Below are 27561 nucleotides of genomic sequence, written 5' to 3'. Positions count from 1 at the left end.
TAAACAGCTTTTTCAAATAAGCTAATACATTAGTCTTTCCTTTTATGACTTCCCTGTTTGGAGTCATACTTAGAAAAATCTCTTTCCTCAATATTTAAAGAATATCTACATTCTATATCTTCTTCTTAGATGTTTATGACTTCCACATTTAGGCGTTTCATTCTTCCGATATTTATTTTAGACTATGATGTTAGAAAGGACTCTCTATATTTAATTTTTGGCAATAGATAGTCATCGTCACAATAACGTTTATTGAATAAGCCATCCTTTGTGTTCTGTTTTCGAATGCTTCCTTTATCATATATTAAATCCCCATATGTACATAAGGCCATTTCTGGACTATTGTTGGTATTTTATTTACCTGATTATCAATTCTCAATATCAGTAACATACGTTTAAAAATTTTGGTTACTTTATACTGTTTTTATATGCCAGGGTAAGTCCTCACTCATTATTTATCTTTTCAACATTTTATGAGCTATTTTAGTTCACCTACTCTTTTGAGGTGGGCTTTAGAATGGAATGAAATTTAAAAAGAAACCCCATTAGGACTTTGATTTTGATTGAAATTATTTTAACTTTATAAATTTACTTGAGGAGAATTGAATCTCTCCAATATTGGATTTTCCCATCTTGTACTAGGATTTATTTCTAGATGTATTGAGCTCTTTGTCTGTATTTTTGGGTAATATTTTGTAGTTTTCATTCAAAAAGGCTTATTCCCAGGTATTTTATAGGTTTTGTTAGCATGGTGAATAGGATCTTGTATTTTAAATTACATTTGTAAATGGTTATCGTTGACATATAAGAAAGCTATTGCTGGGGGGCCGGCCCCATGGCCGAGTGGTTAAGTTCACGCGCTCTGCTTTGACAGCCCAGGATTTCAGCAGTTCGGATCCTGGGCCCGGACATGGCAGCGCTCATCAGGCCATGCTGAGGTGGCGTCCCACATGCCACAACTATGAAGGACCCACAACTAAAAATGTATACCCCGGGGGCTTTGGAGAGAAAAAAGAAAAATAATATCTTTAAAAAAAAAAGAAAGCTATTGCTGGAACTGGCCCAGTGGTGCAGCATTTAAGTTCACTCCTTCTGCTTTGGTGGCCCGGGGTTCACTGGTTTGAATCCCAGGTCCGGACCTATGCGCAGCTTGTCAAGCCATTCTGTGGCAGATGTCCCACATATAAAGTAGAAGAAGATGGGCACGGGTGTTAACTCAGGGCCAATCTTCCTCGGCAAAAAAAGGAGGATTGGTGGCAGATGTTAGCTCAGGGCTAATCTTCCTCAAAAAAAAGGAAAGCTATTGCTTTTTTAAAAAATGTTTCGTTCAGTTCCTAGCTTTTCGCTTGATAATCTCTGGTTTTCTAAGTAGATACTTATATCATCTGGAAATAATGACAACTTCTGACGTTTTTGCCTCTCTCTTGAGTGAGAAAGTGGTAAAGGTGTTACCTTGGAAGTGAAGGGCATTTCCAGGACTCTAGAACTATGCAGAACCTTTATTCTCTCGATTTTTACTGTGGACGCTTTGACAGCGCCTAGGCCAGTACCCGCTTGTCGTTCTGGTCTCCACGTCCTTGCTAGGAGCCTGCTGCAGGGTGGAGTCCTCACCAGCTGCGACGTTGGCGCAAATGTCAGCATCAGCTGTTCTGTTTCCACCCCGAGTCGGGCAGGGCCCTGGCCGGGTTCCTGGTGTCCTGCAAACACCCTGCTCACTTCCCCGTGGCTGCTCCAATTTCAGCCCCTGCTGATTTGAACGTGGGGTTTTCTAGTGCTTTGCTGGGACAGTTTGTGTGGGTTGGAATACTGGCTTCTGAGCTCTGTGCATCTAGTCCCATCTGCTTTTCTTATTACAGAAATTCCTACAAATCTCCAGCTTCCTCACTGGCTCCTGCCCTATTTTCTGTGGTTGCTGTGGATCGTTTGTTATTTTAGTGGGGCCTGGGAACAGAGGAGAGAGATGAGAGACTTCAGTTGGCCATCCTTCAGGGATGGAGGTTAGGGAGAAAGACTTGAGGTTATAAAAGTCATATGAGTATATTGTAGAAAATTTAGGAAATACAGAAATGTGCCAAGAAGAGAATTGCTTTCAACATCCTCATGTACATCCTCCTAGTCTTTCTTTTTCGAATGCAGAGTTTTTGCATTGCACAATTGCTTCCCCAGGTTTTACTTTCACTTAGCGTATTTTCAAATGAGCGGCGTTGCCTTTTTAATGGACCTGCTGACTTGACCGGAGGGCCATTTAGACACGTGAAAATGTCAAGTGTGGATCCAGGCTGGACAGAGCGGGGGATGTCTGAGTGAGGGTGTAGGAGGTGAGGGGCACACTGTGGGCTTCTAGAATGGGCATGTAGAACAAGGCTGGAGCAGCACCCAGGGTGAGTTCCATTCCTGCCTCTATGACCCACTGTTATTGCTTAAGAGCAGGTTACGGACACAGCCATGGTGGCGATTTTGACTTTAGGCTTAGAAAAACACGGCTGAGAACGGTGCTTTCCATATCCCTCGCTGAGGTACCTCTGACACCTTTCCAGCTGCTTCTTCAGTTGACAACATACTTATTTTTGAATAGCTGATAGGCTACACTTATTTCACTGTTGTCTGCTTTCAATGAAAAAATTCCCATGGTCCAAACACATATGCTTTTTCGCTCATGTGGCCCGGTCTTGAGAAATTCAAATGTGTCTCCCTTAATTCCTTGAGTATGGGAAGCATTTGACAAACTCAAAGCCCATTATCTAATAATCCCCATTTTAGAGTCTAGTAAATTAACACTAAGAGAGATTGAGGTGTTAGCTCAAGGTCACCTAGCTTGTGCTTGGTGGAACTGGGACTCATACCCAAGTCTGGTGTTAAAACCTGAGTGTGTCCCATTTTGAACTGTGGGGAAATGGACTAACTGACAACAAGTTAGATAGGGTCCTTGCCCTCCAATAAGAGAGGCTGTGTGGTCGAGGGGTTTAAAAGTACACACTTTGATCCTCACTTTCCTGTCCTACAAAATGAAGATAATAATCATATCTATGTCATAGGATCGTTATAAGAATTAATCAAGATATTCCGTGCAGAGTACTTGATATACTCTTTGGAATACAAGTATTCAATGTACATTATATCTAATTATTAATATTAATTAATAATAATTAATCCATGTTTGCAGATAAAGTGAATTTGATCCATTTGGTTTTACCTCTTTGGGTGAAAGAGGTGGGAAAGTAAAGGAGGAAAGAAAGATCAAGGTCGAGCCCAGGGAGGGAAAGTGAACTCCTTGGTCTTGACCCCAGATCTACTGTTGCCGTATAGCTCTTAATAAATAACAGAGATTTGGATGTTGTTGGTTGAGAGTTAAAATCTTCCATTGTGGTTGGAGGCGGTGATATGGAGAACTTCTCTTCCTAGTGTCTTGTTTCCTCCAGCTGTGGAAAATGGAAATAGTTGCTGTCTCACCGTGTTTATGGAACGTGTTGTGGTCCTTTAATGCAAAGTGCAACACACTTATTCATCATCTGCCTGGGCACAAACAAATGCAGCCTTTGTATGGAATGCAAAGTCAGGGGCCTCCTCCCCATTCTAGTGGGGCTCTCTGGGCTTCCAAAAGGCATCCATGCCACTTTGCATTTTTTACTCAAAATGGGAGGTTTTAAAATGAAATGCAAACCAAGGAGAGTCTTCTCTGCACTCTTCTCCTTTGTCCTGTCCTGATGGTCGTTCTGTCACCGCTCTGTTCTGCTGTGTTCTCTAGTTTCATGTGCATATATCCTGCTTTCCTTGTGTAGTCAACTCCACCAGGCAGGAAACAAGCCTGTGCTTTTGTCTGTTATAATTTCTACGGCAGCAGTTCTCAAATGGCATTACAGACACTTGGAAGGAATGTAAAACCGGAGAATCCCCCACCCCAGGGTCAGAATCAGCAGGTCTGGGGCAGGACGCCAGGATGAGCTGCATGTTTACCAAGCTGTCGGGTGATTCTGGTACAGGCCATCCTTGGAGCCCACGTTTAGAGAAACTGTGTAGCAGACACCCTGATAGGATGGGCGTGAGAGGCAGCACAGAACCAGATGTGGGCATGCTCTGGCAGCAGCATCTGTGACCCCGATGGTGGCTTTGGAGGCTGGAGGTACTCTTTCCTTCTCCTCTGCCTCTTGATCTTCTGCCCAGAGGCCATGTGGTGGAAAGGAGCCTGGAAACACGTTCTCAGAGGCCCCTGCAGCGTGAGGCTCGGGGCTGGGCAGGAAGGAGGGGTACATGTTCTTGGACTGAGTGAGTGAAAGCAGATCGAGCGTTAGAGCTGGGCCAGGGGAGCGGGCAGGTGGTGAAGTTGCCCTCCGCCATGCAGCCCACAAAGACTTCCTCCTTCTCTGAACCCACACCACCACGGTCTGGACTGCCTGCTGGAGTGCTCACGACAAGGCTGTTTTTATTATTCTTTGGTTAACACATCTGCTGGGTGTGGCACACAGGTTCTCCCTGCTAGATTTGGCAAATGTTTTATCTAAAAAAAAAAATTTAAGTAACTTTAAGGTTAAAGTACTAATCTGTTGATTAAAACTTCTGGGTACTTGGATCTGCTGTCCCTTCTTTTTCATCTCCCTGCCTCACCCAGGACTCCCAGACCAGATCCATTTCCAAGGCTCTATTCCTTCTATTGACTGCCTCCCTCCCATTACTTCTCTGAATCCTAATAAAGATTTTTGGCCTTTTAATTTTTTTGAGGTGTAATTTACATAAGATGAAATGCACAGATCCATGAATTTTGAAAACTGCGTATCGTATACCTGTACAACCCATAGCTCTGTAGAAAGATTTTGATAGGAATGTGAGTCATATGGGTATACGCATTTCCATAGTCCAGGAATTTCCCTCATGGCTCTTCCTGGTCCACCCTCAATCTTTCCTCTGACTTAGGCAATCACTATTCTTATTTCTTTTACCATAGAAACAAGTCCTAGAACTGCTTGCCTGTCTTAGAACTTCATACAAATGGAATCATACAGTAAATACTTTTTGTGTCTAGCATCTTTCACTGGCATGTGTTTGAGATTCATCTGTGTTGTTTCTTAATCGGTAGTTCCTCCCTTTTCATTGCTATGTAGTATTCCGTTGTACAAATATACCACAAATTGTTTATCATTCATCCATTGTTAAACATTTGGGTTGTTTCCAGTTTTTCGTGATTGTGAATAAAGCTCCTGTGAACATTCTTGTACAAGTCTTTTTGTGGATGTATGTTTTCATTTCACTTGGGTAAATACTTAGGAATAGAACTTTGGGTCATAAGCTATGTGTATGGTTAGCTTTTTGAGAAATCAGTGTTTCTCCAAGCTATTGTACCATTTTTACATTCCCGTCAGCAATGTGTGAGAGCTCTGATAGTTCAACATCTTTGCCTACGTCCAATGTTGACGTTTTTATTTTAGCTGTTCTAGTGGGCATGAAGTAGCTATCACTGTGACTTTAATTTGAATTTCCCTGTGACGTTGAGCAACTTTTCATGAACTTTTTGGCCAAAGGAATATCTTTTATGAAGTGTCTTTTTATGAAATGTTTATGAAGTTCAAGTATTATGCCCAATTTTTATTGGGTTGCTTATATTTTGACTATTAATTTGTTGGAGTTATTTATATATTCTGGATACAAGTCCTTTGACAGACATATGTGTTGTGAATATTTTCTCCCAGCCTGTGGCTTGTCATTTAATTTTCTTAACGATCTCTTTTGATGAGCACAGGTTTTTAATTCTGATGAGGTCCAATTTTTCAGTTTTTTCTTTTGTAGTTCCTGTTTATTCTGTCTTCTCTAAGAAATTTTTTCCTATCTCAAGGTGTCAAAGGTATTTTCCTATGTTTTCTTCTGAAAACTTTATATTTAAGTTTTAAATTTGAGTCTGTGATCCATCTGAAATTAATTTTTGTGTCTAATGTGAGGAATGAATAGAGGCTCTTTTCTCCCAGAGGTTTATGCTGTTGTTCCAGGACCATTGGTTGAAAAGACTGTCATTTCCCCATTGAATAGCTTTGATGCTTTTGTTGAAAGTCTATTGGCGAGTGAGTCTTTCTGGATTCTGTTCTGTTCCATTGATCTATTTGTCTATCTTCAGATCAGTACCATACTGTTTTGATTACTAAAACTTCATAGAAAATTTTAAAGTCAGGTGATGTGAATTCTCCAGCTTTGTTCTTCTTAAATTTTTGTTTTTTTACCTGTTCTAGGTCCTTTGTAGTTCTACATACATTTTAGGCTAACTTGCAAATTTCTACAGAAAAGACTTTTGGGGTTTTGATGAGATTGCGTTGGAGAAAACTGACATTTTAACAATATTTACTCTTTCAATCCACAAACATGGTAGAAATCTGCCTTTATCGAGGTATTCTTTCATTTCTTTCAGCAATGCACTGTGATTTTCAGTGAAGAAATCTTGTATAACCTCTTAAGTGTTTATTCCTAAATATTTTGTATCTTTTATACCACTGTAAGTGATGTTTACTTATTTATTTTTTTGCTGCTGGCATATAGAAATATAATTGATTTTCGTATATTGACCTTGTATCCTGCAACCTTGTTAAATTTATTTATTAGTTCTAGTAATTTTTTTGGTAAATTCCTTGGGATTTTCTATGCACACAATCATGTTGTCGGCAAATAAAGGCTGTTTGACTTTTTCCTTTCCAATATGTATGCTCTTTAATTTCTTTTTCTTGCCTTATTTCTTGCTTTGTTTCCTCTTTATCAGGTGGAAAGAGTTCAGTCTTTCACCACTAAGTGGATTGTTGGCTGCAGGTTTTTTGTAGATGCCCTTTGTCAGATGCAGGACATTGGCAGTTCGTGCTGTTTCTTTCTCTGTCTCTTGTTTTTTGATCAACCTAGCTATGGGTTTACCGCTTTTATTACACTTTTCAAAGGACTTGTTTTTCTTTTTCATCTTCTCTTTTTTTTCATTGAGGTCATAACAGTTTATAAATTGTGAACTTTCAGTTGTACCTCATTATGTGTCAGTCACCGTATAAATGTACCCCTTCACCTCTTATGCTCACCCCCAACCCCCTTCCCCGCTGGTAACCACTAAGTTGTTCTCTCTGTTCGTGTGTTTGTTTATCTTCAAAGGACTAACTTTTGATTTCATTAATTTTCTCTATTGTTTGTCTATTTCTATTTCATTGTGTTCCACTATTTTTATTTCCTTCCTTCTGCTTACTACGAATTTAATTAGTTCTTCTTTTCTTAGTTCCATAAAGTAAAAACTTAGATCAGTAATTTTAAAACTTTTTTCTTTTTTTTTTTTAAAGATTGGCACCTGAGCTAACAACTGTTGCCAATCTTCTTTTCTTTCTGCTTTTTCTCCCCAAATCTCCTGAGTAGATAGTTGTATATTTTAGTTGTGAGTCCTTCTAGTTGTCGCATGTGGGACGCCACCTCAGCGTGGCCTGATGAGTGGTGCCATGTCCACGCCCAGGATCCGAACTGGCAAAACCCTGGGCCGCTCAAGCAGAGCGCGCAAACTGAACCACTTGGCCACGTGGCCGCCCCCTTTTTTTCTTTTCTAATGTAAACATTTTAGAGCTATAAATTCCCCTATAAGCACCATTTTGCTGCATCTCACAAATGTTGATGTGTTGTTTTCTTCACAGTTTGAAATATTTCTAATTTCTCTTATGAATTTCAGTCATTTTGAAAGCTCGATTTAAATCTTATTTCTTCTCTTTTCTGATGACCCTAGCCTGTTCTCTCTTTTCTGCCTCATTCATTATATATTTCTTGTATATGGTCTTATGTGCTGGTTTAGTGTCTAATTTTCCCTATGCATACATGTTTGTTTTATGGGTGTGTCTTTTACTGACTCCCTAGATGAATGACAGGCTCCCTGTTGCAAGAACTCTATCTTCTGCTGCCTTTGTAACCTTTTTACTACCTTGTCTGTAGTTGGTATACAGTTAACAGACATTTCTCAAGCACCATCAATATGAGCGATAAAGGTTGGGTATAGGGCCAGCCTGGTGGCGCAGTGGTTAAGTGCTCACATTCCACTTTGGCAGCCCGGGGTTTGCCGGTTCGGATCCTGGGTGCGGACATGCCACTGCTTGGCAAGCCATGCTGTGGTAGGCATCCCACCTACGGAGTAGAGGAGGATGGGCATGGATGTTAGCTCAGGGCCAGTCTTCCTCAGCTAAAAGAAGAGGATTGGCAGCTAACCTTCCTCAAAAAAAAAAAAGTTTGGGTATAATCCAGATAGCCTTTAAGAAGTTACCTAATTTTTTAAAAGGTGTTAACTTTGATAACAAATACAAAATAATGATACAAAATAACATACAATAAGAGCTAAATGAGAGGAATAGGCATTAATATTCCAGGCATCCAGAAGTGGGAGAGGGGGCTATAGGGTGAATTATTTGAGGAAGACTTCAGAGAGGAAATGGGATATGAACTAGCCCTGAAGCAGAAGTAGGATTTGAGGTAAGAGGAGGAGATGCCATTCCCACTGTGGGAAAAGCTTGTGCAATGGTCCTGGGGTAGAAATGTACACTGCCCATTTGGAGGACAGGGAAGAGACCAGTGTGGGAAAAGCAGAGGGAGAAAAGTCTGGGATATTGTGTAGAGGGCTCTGATCACCAAGCCGAGGATATTGGGGTTATGGGTTTGGCACACTCACTTCTGTTGGCAGATTTGTGCTGCCCTCTTGGTGCTCATGCAGTCCTCTTTTCTGCTTGGCCCTCCTATTCTGATTTCTGCCTGTCAGAGCTCCCCACCCATGCTCTCTGAGTAGCATAGGAAGGAGTTTCTAGGCCAAATCCTCCACCTGGAGGCTTGAACTTGGCCTTGGACACTCTTTGTTTTCTCTTGGGGATTTCCTTTCTTGGTTTCTCTGTAGACCAGCCACTCCCCTGAAGCAGTAATTCTGTTTTTTTAAGGCTGGCAACCAGGAGGCCTGATGTTCTGGTTTGTTTCCAGTAAACTCTGGTCTAGCTTCACCCTCCCTGTCGGGCTCAAATTCTGTTCACACCCTTAATTAAGTAAAAGGAAACTGCCTTTTCTGAATGAATGTCATCAGACATGGAACCCAAGGGTCTTTCTCTGGGAAGAGCAAAGCACTTCTGTGTGCAAACCAACTTTGACATTGACCCTTTCTACCCATTCATTCATTCATTCACTCAGAAGTCTTTGTTTTCCTTGTGCTCTTCTACACCTGGCTGAGAACACAACAGGCATTTCATCCTACAGAATTTTACTGTAGCCCTTTGGTGCGCATAATATAAAGTAGAGTTTTTTGAGGGGGACGGTGTGCAAGTGTGGTCCAAGGCTTGGAAGAAGCTGTGGGCACTTGCAGTAGAGTTGAGCCAGCAAGGCTACTCACATGGGGGTCCCCAACAGCACACTCAGAAGCTGTGTGCTCTGAGACGCCAGGGGAGGGGGAGCTGAGAGAAGGCTTCTAGAAAACTTAGGGGTGGAGAGGCTGGATTTGCCTTTAGGAGGAGATAATGTGAGCATCGTCTCAGAGTTGGCCCTGAGTGCTGCATTTCAGGGGGCAGTAGGAAGCCCACCTAGCTGAGAGGGAAGAGCGTGTATGGATGGAGTGGGTGGAGAAATGAAGCTTTGGCAGAGGCTGTTTCTTTATGCATCCCAAGGCCTCCATCTAAGCTCAAACAACAGCCAGAACCATAGAATTAAACGTGTTTCTAACTTAGATTTATTTATGTGCCCATGTGTAAAATTTATTGCACTTATAATAACCCTTTTTAAAAAATGCCATGTGAGTTATGGCCGGTTGAGTTTCCAAAGCCCATGCTGAAATCAGCCTTAGGCCCTGGACGTGCTGGATCTGCTCTGCCAGGTCATCGAGCGGCAGCAAGTGGAACAGAGGACTTCTGCTTCTCCAGTGTCCAGCGCTGGGTGGAGAGGTGTCTTCAGGAGTCCCCCGCCCCCAGCCAATGGCAGAGTCGACCCTCCCTCTGCAGACTGGGTGCGGGGAAGGGACAATCCACTGGCTGGGCTGGGGGTGGGGGAGTTCAGAGCTCCCCAGGGCACACTCCGAGGCTGCCTTACCACCTCCCTAAGGGACTGGCGCCTGAATCGGGCGATCTCCTGTACGCATTTGGGAGTAGAAACTGGGGAACCAGCCTCAGTAGGGGACACTTTGATATTCCTTAGAGCCCCTGATCTATTGGTTTGGGTTGCTGTGGCGACTTTGACTTTTAAAATGTACTGCCTGGCGGGGGGTTGGGGGGTGAGGGGGGCTACTGCTTTAGGAGACTTAGCCAGCTTCCTCCAACCTCAGAGCACACAGTAGAATAAAATGTGAAAAAACAAAATTTTAAAAAACTCCTTTTCCCCAAATTGGGGCCAGGGACCATACAGAGCATGCTGGCTGCTGGGCTCCCCTTCCTGGTCCCCAGCGGAGTAGGGGTGAAGCCAGCCCTTCGCTCCCACTCCTGGGCCTGGCTCATGGCTCAGAGCTGCTTGCCCTTTGCAGCCATACCCTGTGGGAAGGGAGGTCAGCTCTGGGACAAGTCTAAGGACAAAGGGAAAATTGTATAGCCTCTGGTTAAAATGGACCTGTGGCGTGAGTGAGTCTCCGCTCAGCTCATCGGGATGAAGGAGCACTCTGCCGAAGGCTGGGGTGGGTGTCCACTTCCTGCTCCCTGCCCTGGCCTTCTTTTGGGCATGGGTGGGGGCCCAGAAAGGGACCTGAGCCCGGCCGGCTCCCTCATCCATGTGCCTCTCAATCCTCTGTCACTTCCTTCCTGTTTTGTGGCCCTTCAGTTTCATAATTTGAAAAACTCTCCCACAGCTACATACACCCTTACTTCTTCTATTTTGCTCTTTTTGGTCACACATGTCTCGGAGGTAAAGTGTTTCGGAAACTTCCCATTGCTGGCTTCCCCCGTGCCCACTCTTCAGGCCTTGAGGCTGCTGTCATTGCCGTTCCTGGTCTGACACAGTGTTGTTTTTTTCAACAGTGTTCAGACATCCTCAGCACCGTTGGCTACGACAGCATCATCCAGCATCTGAACAACGGCCGCAAGAACTGCAAAGAGTTTGAAGACTTTTTAAAAGAAAGGTACATGCTGTTCTTCTCTGAAGACAGCGGGGAGGACAAAATGCTCCCACACGAGCAAAGAACAATTTAGTTCTTTTTGTTTGTTTTTAACGGTTCACAAGACCCTCTGTTGTAGGTTATGGAATGATAACCAAGAAGTAAATGATATCTCTGTGCTAAGGTTCTGGCCTGGTGGCGCAGCAGTTAAGTGCACACGTTCCGCTTCGGCAGCCCGGGGTTCGCCAGTTTGGATCCCGTGGGCGGACACGGCACCACTTGTCAAGCCATGCTGTGGTAGGTGTCCCACATATAAAGTGGAGGAAGATGGGCACAGATGTTAGCTCAGGGCCAGCCTTCCTCAGCAAAAAAAAAGAGGAGGTTTGGCAGCAGATGTTAGCTCAGGGCTAATCTTCCTCAAAAAAAAAAAGAAAAAAATTACTAAGTTATATGATATGAATAACACTGAAAGACCTCATGGGAGAGGGGAAATTGTGGAGGGCTGGCAAAAAAAAGGGGGGGGGGCCAGCTACATACAGGAGGGGGTCCTTCAGGAGGCCCTGGGAGGGTGGGGTGGATTTAATAGGTGGAGGAGTATCCAGGTATGTGTGAGGGAACAGCAAGCTTGGAGATGGGAATGAGCATGACCCATGTGGTAGGTGGGAGGCAGAGCCTGATTCAGAGACCACTGTGGGGAGGAAGCAGTGAGAAAGATGAGGGGCAGATCATGGCACTCTAGAGGGCAGTGGGCGTCGTGGCCTCGGGGAGTGGGGGACTGACAGGGTTTAGAGGATCTTTTTCTTTTCTTTTTTTTGGTGAGGAAGATTCACACTGAGCTAACATTTGTGCCACTCTTGCTCTATTTTATATGTGGGTTGCTGCCACAGTGTGGCTGATGAGTGGTGTAGGTCTGTGCCCTGGAACTGAACCTGCGAACCTGGGCTGCCAAAGCACAGAACTTAACCACTAGGCCACAGGGCCAGCCACTCTTTTGTTTTTTTCATGGATAAGATTTTTTTTTCTCAATTCTATGCTTAATGAGATAAGTTAGTTGTGCGGAAAATCTTATTTGCCTGGAATATTCCATTTCCCAGTGATTCTGGATGAAGGGGCACTTCAGGGGGATTTTTGGCCAGAGATGGAAGACATTGCCAGGACCCAAATGAATTAACAGGGTCTGTTTGTAAGTGAGCGAGTGAGAGATTCATAACTTGGAGACACAGACATCAAAGTGTTTTCGATCAGGTGTGTATTTTCGACTCATGAGAACATCAGGTAACGTCAAGCTCACCCTGGTTGCCCACTCTCACATGGCGAGGGCTCCCTCTGGAACTGTGTCAAAGTTCCAGGGGGAGCTGGAGCACTGCCACACTGTGTGGCCAGGTGGGGTGGACAGAGAGAGGTCTGCCCACTGGCAGGCTCCATGGGGCTGGCCACTGTGCCCCCTTTGAGGGGACAGCCTCCCCCATCTGCCCGAGCTGGTTGACAGCAGTGACACCAAGTGACGACTTTCCATTCCCTTGATGGGCACTGGAGGTGGCCCTCCCCCTTACGTCAGCAGAGCTCTGACAAAGGAGTGAGCAAACGAGAGTGTCACGACTATGCAGGATGTAGAGATCGCAGAACACCCCTTGCTTTTTCTGCTCCTCCCCCACCTAGGGCTTTTAAATTTTCTCCTGGGAAAGAAATAGCCTTACCATTTCCATCCATGAAGGAGGTGTTGGCTAATGGCCAAAGGTTCCACTGCCCAGGCAGGACTGTCCAAGGGTCCCCTGACACACTGGAGCAGTGGTGTCCACATCTTTTTGAATGTAACCCTCAGTAAGAAATACATTTTACACTGCTACCCAGTGCACACATGCATAAAACAAAAGTTTAATAAAATTTTACTACCCTAGTGTTTCATTTCATTCTATTCTATTTAATTAAAACCTGTGGTCATAACCCATTGAATTGATTGGTCATACCCAGATGGATTGCAGTAAATCCATCTACACTCCCTGGGGGATGGACGGAACAATCACCCAAATGCACGGCGTAGTGTCATGCGCTGCTCTGGAGTGGGTGGAATGCTGCCCTCCTGCATCTGTATCGCTGAGTCCTGGGCCGTGTCTCAGCGCGTGCCCTGTAGCTCCTTAGTCCCCAGTAAGTCCTAGATGACTTATTGTAACACAGCAAGTAGGTAACAAAACAGAGTAACAAACAATCCGTCAGTAAATTGTAAACGTGCCTAGTTTACCCTTCTGTCAGCTGGAACGGCATAATGATGAGATAGATGATGATACCACAAGCAATGTCTGAATAGCTACATGATAATCACCACATATTGAGCACGTGCCATGTGCAGTGCTGGGAGTTTAGGATCTCTATGACTGTAACATTGAGGTTGACACACCCCTTGGAAATATTCTCCTATGACACACATCAGTTGCATGAGCTAGTATTATTTCCATTTTCTTTGCTTGAAAGTGTAGCTTTTTAAATGAGGTTGGGTAAGTAATTTTCCATGGGAATCTACAAAGTGACAGAATCCAGACCAGCTCCAGGGCGCCTCACACAGACTCTGTGTTTATGACTCATCAACTCTGGGCATAAGGGCAGGTGACTTTCTGGGAGGATGGACTTGTTCCCAGCACTGAGACGGTCTCTCCCTCCCTTTTCTTTCTGTTTCATGCATTCACACGCATGACACCCGCTCTCTCTATTCCAGCCAGACAGGTTGATTAGTGAGCCTGCGTTGGCTGTCTCTGCCTCCACATCTTTTCCCCACCTGGAATGTCCCTCCTTTCTCCTTGATGCCTAAGTGAATTCTCCTCATCCTTCGTAGTGCAGGTCAAATTTTCCTCTTCTTCTTTTTTGTCTTTTGTTGTTTTCATCATATATCTTTTTATTCGTTCTTTACTTTTCGACGTTTATGTATACTTATGGTTTTTTCCCCTGTTTTATTGAGAAATAATTGGCATACAGCACTGTATAAGTTTAAGGCATACAGCATGATGGTTTGATTTACATATATTGTGAAATGATTACCAGAATGGGTTCAGCTAACATCCGTCCTTCTAATGCAGTCTGTTTTGGTCTCTGTGGTATGGGGGGTGATTCAGCCTCACCCCTGTGTTCTAGGAGTCTCTTGTGGTGTCTTGTTCTTAAATAGGTGTTGGTTGTTCTTCTTGTGAGGGGTGGTGAATTCAGGAGCAACCTATGTTGCTGCCTTGGTGACGTCACTCTCCTTTTTTTCTTTAAATGGAAGCATTTAAAGCACTACATAGCACTCCATTCTGAGGTTGTCTATTGGTTAACAATTAAAATGAACCCATCTTGTTCCTGGTAGCCCAAGCCCATGGACTCCCCCACCCCTAGGACCCCAGGTGGGGCCGGACATTACATACTGAGCTCCTGATATAAGCAGGAAATGAGAAGTATAAAAATGAGGATAATCATACCGCAGAGGGTAGCTAGGGGTGATGAAATGAGATTATATCAATAACTTCCATTTATTGAAGGCTTACTAGACACAAGCTGCCATGTATTTTAAGTATATATTCTCATTTATTTCTCATAATAACCTTATATGGCAAGTTTTATCATCCTTATTCTACAATTGAACAAACTGAGGTACAGAGAGGTTATGTAACTTGCCTAAGGTCAGACAGGTACTAAGGGATAGATCTGATTTCAGACCTAGGAAAGTTGGCCTCTGGAATCTGTGCTGTTAACCACTTTGATATGCCTGGTACAGTTCCTGACACACGGTAAGTGGTGGGTAAATGGTACCTGTTACTGATATTGTTATATTAAGCCTAGAAGGTAGGTAGGGAATATATCATTAACTCCCTTTTACAGATGAGAAAACTGAGGTTTAGTGGGGTTTAAATGGCTTGGCCAAGATTACAAAAGCAGTAAGTATGGAGCCAGGACTTTTGTTAGCCCCATGTCTAATGGTTTTTGCACTTTACTTAATGGTCTCCTAAGAAGGCTGGGTATATTCTCTGAAAGGGGCTTTCACCAGGAACCTGGTGGCCACGTCAGCTGTCTTAAGTGTGTTACAACACGATCCTAAGTAGAGAGGAGGGAACTGTGTTTGTGGAACCCCTTTACAGCTGGAATTCTGTACCACACGTAGGTTAGAGGCTACAGTCCCAGCCCCCTCTTGGGACTTTGTGCTCTTCCTATGAGCTCCATGCATCCTATTGCTCCTTTTTTGGGAGAGGTCAACCCGCCCTGTTACAGCTCTCATTCTGGGATCCTCACTGTGTGGGTCAGCTGTCTCTCAGGATGGGCTTAAGAATGACAGATTGCCAGGGTGGGAATGACAGATTCCCTTAGACATTTGCACCCTGTGGTGAAGTTACCTGCAAGCCGTTGTGTACTGTGTGAGTTTCCTGTGGCTGCTGTAACCAATTGCCACAAACGGGGTGGCTTAAAAGAACAGAAATTTATTCTTGCACAGTTCTGGAGGTCAGACGTCCCAAAGCAGGATGTCTGCGGGGTCATGCTCTCATGAGGACTCTAGGAGAGACTGCTCCGTGTCTTTCTTAGCTTCCAGCGTTGCTGGCAATCTTTGGCGTTGCTTGGTTTGCAGCGGCTGACTCCAATCTCTTCTTCCCTTGTCACGCGGCATTCTTCTCCTGTGTCTTCACATCATCTTCTTCTAAGGACACCAGTCACATTGGATTCAGGGCCCATCCTTCTCTGCGGTAACCTCAACTAATGAAATCTGCAATGACCCAATTTCCAAATAACCTCGTATTCTGAGATATTGGGGGTTAGGACTTCAACATATCTTTCTGTGGGGAGGGAGGGACACGCAATTCAACCCATAACATGTAGCCAATGGAATGGGCTGGAAGCTGAGACCTACAAAGGAAGTAGAGTTCTGGGATGAGAGTCCGGACACCTGGGTCTTCTTTCCTCAGTAGCCAGTGGTGATATTAATCAAGGGCCTACACCCTTCTTGGTGTCAGTTTCCTTCTCTTTAAAATGAAAGGGTTGTATTAGATGTTCTGTAAGATCCCTTCTGGATCTAACATCGTGGTTCTTCTGAAGGAATTTGTAATTCAGTTGAGGTGCTGTGGTTGGCATATACAGCAGAAGGAGGACAATATTTGTGTCAGATTTTATAGCAAAAGATTTCATCTTATACACCCACTCTGACTTTGGGGCTGCCTGGAGCACCATGTTGAGAATCATCCCGAGGCTGCTTTCAGGCCTGATAGAAAGGCCAAATGTGACCATGGTTGCTGTGCGTCATTGAGGGGGAAATGGCACATAGGTTATTCCTGGTCTGGGAATTTGAGTAGGGGAGAGGTAAAAGTGAGCTGGAGTTTCAAGGAAGGCTTTGTGAAGAAAGCATAGCCAGCTAAGTGCTAAGAGGAGTCGTGTTCCCTTTTCTGTTTCTATACTGTACGATGTTGTACATTTCCATTATGGTTCTTGTTATGTGGTAGTAAACTAAAGTATTGGTTTATATCTGGCTTCCGCACCAGGTTATGAGCTCTTCCAGGCAGGTCTCATATTTTAGTCCTCTCTGTGTTCTCCTAGTATGAGGCATGGCACATAGGGGATGTTCAATAAATGACAAGTTGATGAACAGATGAGAGGGAAAATTTGGATAGATGGTAGGCGGGTGATCTAGGTAAAGGCTTACCCACTCAAGGGTGATTTTCGCAAAGTTCTGGTGATTCCTTCGTTGGCTGTAGACCCCTGGACTCCACTGCTTCCCATTTGCTGGGGAAACACCTTCTCAATCTTTTGGTTGTTTCCCTGATTTCATGAGGATGTGGCTGTAGTTTCACATCCGTTAAAGCTCCTTCTTTTCTCCAAAGAGCACATGATTGTGGAACTCACTACTTACCAGGTACTAGGACTTTCCACAGGGATCAGATGCTGCCTATGGTGTGTTCAGATTCACGAAGCCTTAATGTTAAAGGACGGGATTGCGGGGCTGGCCCAGTGGCGCTGCGGTTAAATTCGCACTTTCAGCTTTGTCGGCCGGGGTTTGCAGGTTCGGATCCCGGGTGTGGACATGGCACCACATGGCAAGCCATGCTGTGGCAGGCATCCCACATATAAAGTAGAGGAAGATGGGCATGGATGTTAGCTCAGGGCCCGTCTTCCTCAGCAAAAGGAGGAGGATTGGCAGCAGCAGATGTTAGCTCAGGGCTAATCTTCCTCCAAAAAAAAAAAATATAGATATAAAGGACGGGATTGAGTAACTTCTCTTCCTGGAAACCACAAAATATTATCAAGAAATCTTAATGGATATAATTCTGAAAGGATAAAATACATGCACGTTTTAAATATATATGTATATATATATTTTTAATGAAAATGGCCTTAACATCTTTTTACATGTAAAAATATTAAATGTTCATTATAGAGTATCATAAATTTTTATATAGATATAGTGACCAGGGATTCAGAAAGGGAGAAATAGTTTCTAGGAAGTTAAGATGTATCTTTTCTTACAACTAGAATCAGTTTTAGTTGTGTTTGACTTTAAATTATCAGAAGCTGGCAAAACTTTAGAAATAGAATCTAAGAATAGTGGCCCAGGAAAAAACAGGGTTCTTGCTCAAATTGTAGTACTGAGGGGAAGTACTATATAAGGTCAGAAGGGCCTGAAAGAGAATTTACTTATGTGGTCTCAGAGCAAATAGATAGGGCTGCCCACAGTAACAGGAGCAAGATGAACCCAGTGATGCAACAGCCATGCAAAAGTACCTCAGCCAAACAAGGAGGGATGGAGGGAAGGAAGAAAGCAGAAAGGAAGGGAGAGAGGTATGAAGTCAAAAACAGCAAAAGAACAAGTGCCCATAAGTCAAAAACAGATAGACAAAGACAATCCAACATCTGGGTAACTGATCCCAAGTAGAAAATTTACCAAAGGGAACAGTATGAGTATTCAGAGATATAAGCCAGGAAGATTTCATGAAATGAACTAAATAGATCTGAAGGGCACACTATAAACCAGGAAACATTGATACACAGTAATCAATATTGATTATGATTATTTAAGAATCAACATTAACATACATCTTGGGGCCGGCCCTTTGGTGCAGCAGTTAAGTTCACACATTCCGCTTTGGCAGCCTGGGGTTCGCCAGTTCAGATCCCGGGTATGGACATAGCACTGCTTGGCACCCCATGCTGTGGCAGCCATCCCACATATAAAGTAGAGGAAGATGGGCATGGATGTTAGCTCAGGGCCAGTCTTCCTCAGCAAAAAGAGGAGGATTGGTGGCAGATGTTGGCTTAGGGCTAATCTTCCTCAAAACAAAACAAAACCCACATCCTGGTTAAGTTATTGAATTAGAGAAAGAATTCTTCAACTATCCAGGAAGGAAAAAAACAAGTTGCCTATCCAGGAATGGGCTAGGGGGAAGCAGGATGGCCTCAGGCTTCTCTGTAAAGACAGAAGCCAACGGAACAAGTTCAGCAGCGTTCTGAGAGAAAGTTTAAGAACATTCATTATACCAACAAACTTGTTACTCAAATATAAAGGCCACAGATAAATGGTCTCAAATATGAAAGAACTCAGGAAATATTGACTACCCCCCCTCCACACACACACACCCAGAGCCATGTTGGCAAAAGATCACAAAATGATGAAATTCAGCCAACCAAAAAAGGAACCAAAATCAAATCTTGGGGATGGAGAAGCTATGGTAACAGGACTGGTAGTGAGCATCTAATCCATTTTATTAAATAGTTAAGACTAAACAACTGGGGGAATTATGATTGGAGATCAGAGTGTGTTATAAATGCAAATGAAGTAAAAATAACCATGTCGAGAAGGCGGTGGACGTGCGTAGGGCTCATCGTCTCCCCCTTCACAGGGTGCTGTCAAACATCGCAAACTGTCTAACCCTGAAACAAGTAGTTAAAATATTTTAATGTCTCAATCCTCTTAATTATTTTCACAAACTGTTTCTTTAATCTCAGAAGGCTCTTTTTGGAATTAATTTTGGCTGTGGCAAAGAAACAATTATTTGAAATTCAGCAATTCCTTCAGCTTCATTTCGGTTTCCTTTTCTTCTGTGAAATTCAAATAAAATCAGGCTTAATACTCTATTTTTAAAAAAGCGTGTAGAGTATGGTCTCATTCTTTTAAAATTAGTTATGCCTTATTTATCTGTCCATCCATCCTATCAGCATACCTGCATAAACAAATATCCATTACAATCATCACCAAATGTTAATACTAATTATTTTTAGTTAGTGGAATTTTGGACAGTTTGTTGCTTTCTTCTTTGTGTTTTTCTTTTTGCTTATTTTTTGAGGAATGAGCATGTATCATTTTAATAAAATGGATAAAGTCATTATTTAGAAAAGGCAAATGACAGAATGGGAGAAACTTTGTAACATATGTAAGAATATATATTAATATTCGTATTATATAAAGAACTAATGAATAATAGGAAAAAGGTCAAAGACAGTTAAAATGTTGGGGTGAAATGAACAGGTAACTTATAGAAGAAATACAAATGCCCAATAAACACACTAGAAATCAGGAAAATGCAAATTAAAATGAGAGATTCTTTTTTTTTTTTTTTTTTTTTTTACCTCTTTCCCCAGAGTGGTAACAATTAAAAAATATTGTTAATATCCAGTGTGGGGGATCATTTCTGGGAATGGGAGCTATATACTTTTGGTGGAGTATAAATTGAGAAAGCTTTTTTGGAGGGAAATTTGGCACTATTTTCCAAAATTTAAAACACATATCCCTCTGATCTAGTAAATCCACTTTCTTAGATGTTCTATCCTAGAGAAACACTCTCAGAGATGCCCGTGAACATCTGTCTAAGGATGTTCATTTAGCTTTTTTTGGTGGTAGTAAAAAACAAAACAAATAGGAGGACTCTGAACTATGGAAAACTCCAGTTTATGAACATGGTGGATCTGTATGTACTGATAAGGAAAGTTCTATACAATGTATTACTAGGTGGAAAACAAATCAGCGAACAATAGTATGATCTCAATCATGTAACCATAAAAAGTTACGTATATGTGTATAGATGAAATATAGGTATGTAAATGCAGAGAGAAAGGACTGGAAAGATACATACCAAGCTTAATGGTGGCTACCCCTGGGGGACAGAGGCACAGTTGGGGAGGAGCCTGAAGGGAGACTCCCCTGTTTTATTCCATATTACTTTGTGTTATTTGAATCTTTTGCAGTGAGAATGTATTCATTTATGACTTGTATACTTTTTTTAAATTTGAAGAAAGAAAGTGGAGTAGATAAGCCTAAAGCCCCATAAATGGATAGTATGATTTAGATGAAGCTGTGGCTGGGACACAAAGTGGAGATGGTGACAAAGGACAATGGGGAGAGGAAGGGGCATCTAGGGGAAGATCAGTGCTTTAGACAGACCCATGCCGCCTTGAGTAAAGATCAGTTGCTTTTGTGAGACATGCCAGCTGCAGAGGTTATATGCTGAAATTCCCCTCTTCAGTGCAGGTTAGCTGTGCATTTGAATTGGCTGTGAATGAGGCACTCTGCAGGATGGTGAAAGGATACTTTTGGAAAGGATGGGACAAGGGCTGGGCCTCAGGAGGGCATTTGATGGAAATATCTCGTATTCCACTGTTTAAAAAAATATATCTATATCTTCTTGGATCATGGTTTTGAAAATGAAGTCTGTAATGTACTAGCCTGTGCTAGTCAGGGGGCTGTGCTTGGTTTTGCTGAATGTCCATGCTAGGGGCTTCTAGCTGGAGCAGACCACCTTAGAGATGAAGGCATTGAGCTTTTACAATTCTGTCTGAGCTTCTACTGTCAAAAGGGCAGTTTTGCCTTCAAGGGCAGTGCTGTGTGCATTAAGTAAGAATCAGCCCTAAGCAGGACTCATAACCCTCTCTTCTGTTCCCCCTAGGGCATCAATTGAAGAGAAATATGGCAAAGATCTGCTCAACCTCTCCAGGAAGAAGCCATGTGGACAGTCTGAGATCAAGTAGGTGCCACGTCTCTTTCTGGTGTGCAGGTTGGCTAATACTTCCTAGGAGCCCCCACCACTTCGGCAGACAGTGTTGGCCAGTAGGGTGAAGAATAATTTTATCCAACCCACTTAAGCCTAAAAAATTTGTTACCCTTAGACATAGGACATTAGTACAAGGAGAATTTGTTTATTGATCATATTATATTCTATTTTTGATGTTTTAAGTGAAAAATTTAAAACACACTGGAAAGTAAAAAGATAAACATGAAGAATAGCTATACACTCATCACTTAGATTTAACAAAAATTCACATTTGCCATATTTTCATAATATAATTTTTTGAGAAAATGCTTAAACATTTAAAATTTAAAACTGGAATCAACTGTTTCTGCAAGTATATCTGATTCCTTTTAATGATTAATCATAAATCATAGTTAGAGATGAAACTCTGGGTTCTCACTTTGGTCGTTGTCACAGAGATGTCACTATTTCTAGGCCCTTTCAGGGGACAGATTTTAAAAGCATGAGTTCATATTGATATTTCCAATTCTAATTTAATTTTACAGGGTTTTACTTAACTTCTTTAATTTTATTGTATTGATTATATTTATTTTCTCACACTGAAAATCTTGGTTCCTGACAACATTAGCACAGTTATTTACTTTATATGACCATATATATTAAAATGTTTTGAAATAACAATATCAATATTGCTATTAACAATAAAACTTTTGAATGAAATTTAACATTTCTTTGTAGTTCCTTTTGATATTGAAATATATCCCACTAAGAATACTGTGTTCTAAGGTCACTTGAAAAATTTATTTTCTCTGTGTGATTATGTAAACAATTTCATACATGGTTAAGTTTACTTATTTGAGTTTGTTTTAAATTTTAAGCATTGTTTTCTTTTCCGTGTTTGATTTAGTTTTATTTTTTGAATATATAAAACACATTTACATGTTCAAAGGTCAAAGCTGCATAGACTTAGAGAAGTTTCATTGTCATTCAAGGAGAGTTTAGATAATTTCAAGGAAGATTAGTGGGTCACTTGACCAAAAAACTTGTTTATTTATGAAGAAAGCATAAGCGGTTTGGGAAGATATCCAGGAACTCTAGAGGTGATGTGATGGAAGACAGTCGTATTCTCTCACATGGTGCTTCTTGGAAAAATATTTAACAGGATGAGTCTGATCCAAAAGGATATTTCTTATACTCTTACACATTTAATTTATAACTTAGTAAATTCATAGAGAGACTCTAGCACCGTTCTCTTCTGTTCTGTGACAAAAGCCAATGAGTTTTCCTTCTAAGAATATAACTCAGAGAGGAAGACGCAGCAGGATATGAGACCTGGGGCCTTTGTTTCCAAAGATGAAGTGAAAGGCCATTTAGGTGACTTCTGTTTTTGTCACCTCCAGGATGATCTTTAGGAAGGTGCCCTAGATGAGAGGGTATGATTGCTTATCCATGGACTAGGCAGGATTTTTTTTTACCTCATTGGCCACATTGAGAGACTCCGGCTTCTGATGGGCCCTGTTAGGGTTTAGGGCCAAATGGCATATGAAAATGGTGGTGGGATATTTGCTTTTCCTACAATTAAGGAGAACACCAGGGAGAGGAGGGCATGAACGCTGCCAGAGCACCATCCCCAAGGTTCTGATTCTATGCTTGGATTGTCATCATGTCCTGAACACAAGAATAGCAATGAAGTGATGACATGAGACAACAAAGCTAATGACAATCCAAGGGGAGATTGGGGGTGCTCTTTTCGTGGACCTTCTGGTAGTCATTTAGGGTGGGAGAGAAATGCTAGACCCTGAACAGACTATTTATCTGTAAGGCTGGCTTTTCACTTCTACGACTTACTGTAGGGAAAGACTTGCAATTATATCTGCTGCCATATCCATCTTTCTTTCTCACTAATTCCAAAAGAAGTTTGCTCTTCAGCGATGCTCATTTGTTCTTCTGGACCATTGGTGCATTTGTTTGGATATAGACACTTTTCTAGCACATTGCATTCCTCGAAAAGTTGTATCATAAGATTGGGAAAGTGTATAGAGAATATGCGGTTATATTTTTCTGCTTGATGTATTTGTAATAATTAGAAATATTTGTGTGAGAAAAGGGAGGGAGAAATAAGAACTCTTTGTTTTGGGATTAATAAACAGAGTGGGAAAAGTGAGGTAGCTAAAAGAAGGGGCCAGCTGGAAAATACAAGGATGTTTACTTTGCAAAATAGCAGAATTTGCTACATACATACGTACATATAGAAAATGATCCACCATCCTGTGCTCTTGTGGCTAGGGGACCATGAATTCAGACTCCCATTCCAACTTGAGTGGCTGGAGCAAACCCAGTGAGGTCTGCTTCCATGAGGGTGGCAATGAGCAAGAAAATTCCCGGGGCCAAGTCACCTCTGAAGGAGGTTTACTTAAGGATGTGTAGGACGGGGGAGAACTAAGACCTTGGGCAGGGGAGCCGTGAGGGAGGAGGAGCAAGGGGCTATAAGAGAGAGGAAGGGGAATTGAGAGAAGGTATGAAAAATGAGTCACAATCTCCACCAAAACTGAGATAGTAACTGTGTACTGTTCTAAGCTGCTAAATTTCTGGTAGCTTGCTATTCATCAATAGAATACTAATACAATGTGTTTAACATCTGTCTCCTCCATTAGACTCAGGTCTGGGATGATGTCCGTCTTATACTATTGAATCACCAACATCTGACACAATGCCTGGCCCATAGTTTATGCTCGATAAGTATGTGATGACTGAGGAATGGATGGAAAAGGAGGTGATCAGGAGCCAGAATCTGAATTCTTCCTGTATTAGCTTGTATCCATATTTCTAATTACCATACTTTAAAGAGTGACTGATTTTCTTATGAGAAAGGGACCATAACTCCTATATTATCACTGGGAGAAATGAAGCATAAAGACTTTTGGCTTCTTGCTCTACCCAGGTGGGCAGTGAAGAATTTATGATACTTGTGCCTGCTGTTGAGAGAGTAAGAAAGAGGAGACTGGACTGAAGAGGTTTTGATCTGTTGCTGTCTTCTTAAGCTCACAGGCAAAGATTAGTCTGTGGGCTGTAAGTGAAGATGTGGGCAGAGAGAAGCAAGCAGAGCATTACAATACGATTGTACAGCCAGTTTCCAGAACTGAAATTATATATGTGCTTGTTTTCTTAGCACCCTGAAGCGGGCCCTTGAAGTCTTCAAGCAGCGTAAGTGATTCTTTAAAAATGTATTTGCTGTCCTTGGCAAGTGTCTGTCATCAAAGGTGGGTTTCAATTTGAACGGTGATCACATATTGGGTGAAAAACAAATTAAAGCAACTCCTAAACTGAGAAGTAGCCCTGCAGGACTGAAATGAGCTGAGAACCCCCCACACCTGCGTGTGATGATGTGCATTTGACTGACTTAGAGCAGTGGTTCCCACACGTGAAACCCAGGGGGAGGCCCTGGCACTTTGATCTTCAAGGAGTCCTGCCCAGTTCTAGTATTCCCCGGGCCTGTGACTCAGAAACTGCCTTAAGGGCTTTCTGTTCTTCAGAACACTTGGTGCTTCCAAACTAATGATTTTAACAAGACATAGTGTGCATGGTTTGTGTTCAAAGTGTTTCTGTAGCCAGTTGAGTAGTTCCAGACCTTTGTAAAGGTGAGCTAAATAAATATTCATTTTAACTTTCCCATAGAAGGTGTCCTCTTCCCTCTTTAATGAATCAATGAATACATTTCTCAAGGTGGGGATAGTGTCTTTCCATGTGCCTTATATGCACTGCAAGGCCAACCTTGGTGTGGCCTGAGGGGACTGCAGCATAGGCTGGGTCTCCTAAGCATTCATATTTGCTGTTACTTTACTTATTTTCTTTCCCTTCACCAAAAATAGTTTCATTTTCTTCTTATTAAAATAATATATATTTATCTTAAAAATTCAAATGAGACAATGAAGGTAAAATAACTAACTATAAAGAAAACACCCCAATTTCCACTTCTTAGTGATAAGCAGTTATTGTTGAATATGCCTCCAGACTTTTTTATCCAATTAAACATATATATATGTATACTACATATGTATCTATTCATATAAATAAATAGGATTATTCCATAGCAGTGGTTCAGAATCTATGGGGTGGGGCCAGAGCATATGTTTTTAAAATGAAAATATCAAATTTTAATCATGCTAGCAGTTTGGTCTGTATCTTTCCAGACTTTTTTCTGTGTATTTACAATTCTCTTTCTTTCTCTCTTTTAATTGCAGACAGACACACACACACATAAACAAGAGTGAGCTTTGATATAAATGAGATCATACTATACGCATCTCTCTACTATTTGCCTTTTCACTTGGTAATGCATGTAGACATCTTTCCATCTCAGTTCACATAGATCTGCCTCATTCTTTTACGTTTAAAATTTTTGATTCTACAAAATGCCAAATTTCCTCCAGAAAGGTTGTGCTGATTTCCCCCCACCAGCAGTGTTGTTTTTCCCCGTACTTGCCAATACCAAGAGTTTTCACGCTTTTAAAATGTTACCAAACTAAAAGGTAAAAAACTGTATATTTCTGAGTTTCAAAGTTTTGCAATTTTTTCGGTAGTTTTAAAGCTGAATATATTTTCAAATGTTTATTGGCCATTTAGACAATCTTTTTAAAAGTTCATATTCTTTAGTTTTTTATATTGGAGTACATTTATTTCTTTCGATTTGTGAAAGCTTTTTTAATATAGCTATTTAATCTGTTAATATAAATTGAAAATGTTTTTCCAGTTTTTTCATGTATCTTCTAACCAAGGTTATTTTGACACATACAAGTTTAAAGTTTTTTCTTAGATCAGATCCGTCAGTCTTTCTAGCTTTAATGCTATGTTTCAATTTGTTTTCTTAGAACAAGTAAAATAAAAATTTTAGTTTTCCTACTATAAATGGGCATGGTAAGCCATGCTCATTGCAAAGATCTTAGAAAATAAGGCGAAAAAATCACCAATAATCTTTCTATCTAGAGATAACTATTGGGGACCACAATTTTGGTGTATGACCTTTCTTATAAATGCTCAGGCTCATGAGATGTTAGAGATGAAAAGACCGAGTCATTTAATGAGAAATAAGGATCGAATTTGACATTGTAGCAGGTTCAGTAATGTCTCCTAGCGTGTAAGCTCCACGCGCTGGGGCCTTGGCAGTGTTTTTCTCCCCAGCCCTGGGCATACACTAGGTTAGGAACCATTACTGGTAGGAGGCTAAGCTAAAGATTTGCTAGCCTTGGTCTTGGTGTCCAGGGCAATGCTGGGCACATGGAGGGGCTCAACAAATGTTGGCGACTGAATGAAGTAGGTTAATTTACCACTTGCTCCAGTGTTTTGAGTATATTTTTAAATTTTGTGTGATTCTATATACTTGAATTCAGACGTATGTAGATCTTGTTTATTTTATTTTTTAAATTCTTTTTACAGAGGTAGACAATGTGGCACAATGTCACATTCAGCTTGCACAGACCTTAAGGGAAGAGGCCAGGAAGATGGAAGAATTCAGGGAAAAGCAAAAGCTACAACAGAAAAAGGTCGGGTTTGCATACATGTTAAGATGTTGCTTTACCTCTGGCAGAAAACTCCAGGCTTGTTTGTTCACTAAACCCCTTGACTTGCTCCTGCCCTCATGCAGCCACGCTCTTCTTTTAACCTATGAGATTATTTGTTGGGGAACCATGTGGGGACTCAATCTAGATGGTTATGCCTCTGCGTGCATTTGCACCCCAGACCAGTTCTTTTTCAATTCTTGCAGGATTCAGGGGTCCAGTCTGCCTTCCTCTTCTTTTCATATCTGCTGCTACCATTCAAACTATGAGTAGAAAGGGAAACCCCTCTGTCTTCAGTAGAGTCTAGCACATCCGAGCTGGGGGACTCCCAGACCACACTCCTCCTCCTGGACAAGGCAGTAGGGAAGGGTAAGAAGTGGAGGAGACTCACATTCTCCTTGGAGACCATAATGTCCCAACACCCTATTTTACAAATAGGGAAGCTGAGGCCCTGGGAATTCCAAGTCCTTTTTGTTCTCAAAGCAGATGTGCATAGGCTCTTTTTCATTGGTGGCGTTTACTCTGGCCAACTACATGGAAGGAGATGGACGTGAACAAGTGTCAATAAAACTGGCAAACATTTCCGAAGTTATAAGGATCAAGAAAAGAAGTCTAGATTTATATTAAAGTGTTCCTTAGACTAGACCAGCAACTATTTTGTCTCCCTTCTATTTTGTTCCTAAAAACCTTAGGTTGGCCTGGCAGCCCAGTAGGTCCCTTTCAGAATTTCTTTTTTATGTCTGGTCTCCAAGGCTGGAACCCAGCTTCATGTAGGGGACAAGCTCTTCCCTATTTAGCATTCAAAGATTTCCACCCAGGTCTCCATGGACAGCTCTGCATGGGTTTTTTGGACACCTTTCCTCATCCTTTACTGTCCCAAGGTCATTGTCTGCCATGTGTGTATTCAGTAAACATCCAGTTGTTAAGGCTGATTCTACCCATACCTCAGTCTCAGCACCTTTGCCTGTGGTTCCAAGTCAGAGTCTATTCCATCTTCCTTGGTGGCCACTTGACA

General features: G+C 41.9%; 1 protein-coding gene across 1 annotated transcript in view; it reads left to right on the top strand.

Moving 5' to 3' along the window:
- The window catches only part of PSTPIP2 (proline-serine-threonine phosphatase interacting protein 2), a 76317-nt gene that overhangs the window by 28129 nt on the left and 20627 nt on the right, over positions 1–27561 (top strand). Inside the window, exons 2-5 of the mRNA XM_023647736.2 lie at positions 10953–11053; positions 20908–20985; positions 24161–24195; positions 26425–26531. Coding sequence (XP_023503504.2) covers positions 10953–11053; positions 20908–20985; positions 24161–24195; positions 26425–26531 — 321 coding nt within the window. The remainder of the gene's footprint in view (positions 1–10952; positions 11054–20907; positions 20986–24160; positions 24196–26424; positions 26532–27561) is intronic.

Source organism: Equus caballus, chromosome 8 (assembly GCF_041296265.1).
Source record: "Equus caballus isolate H_3958 breed thoroughbred chromosome 8, TB-T2T, whole genome shotgun sequence".
NCBI lineage: Eukaryota > Metazoa > Chordata > Mammalia > Perissodactyla > Equidae > Equus > Equus caballus.
The sequence above is the reverse complement of the archived record's forward strand: the minus strand, read 5'-3'. Positions and strand labels throughout refer to the sequence as shown.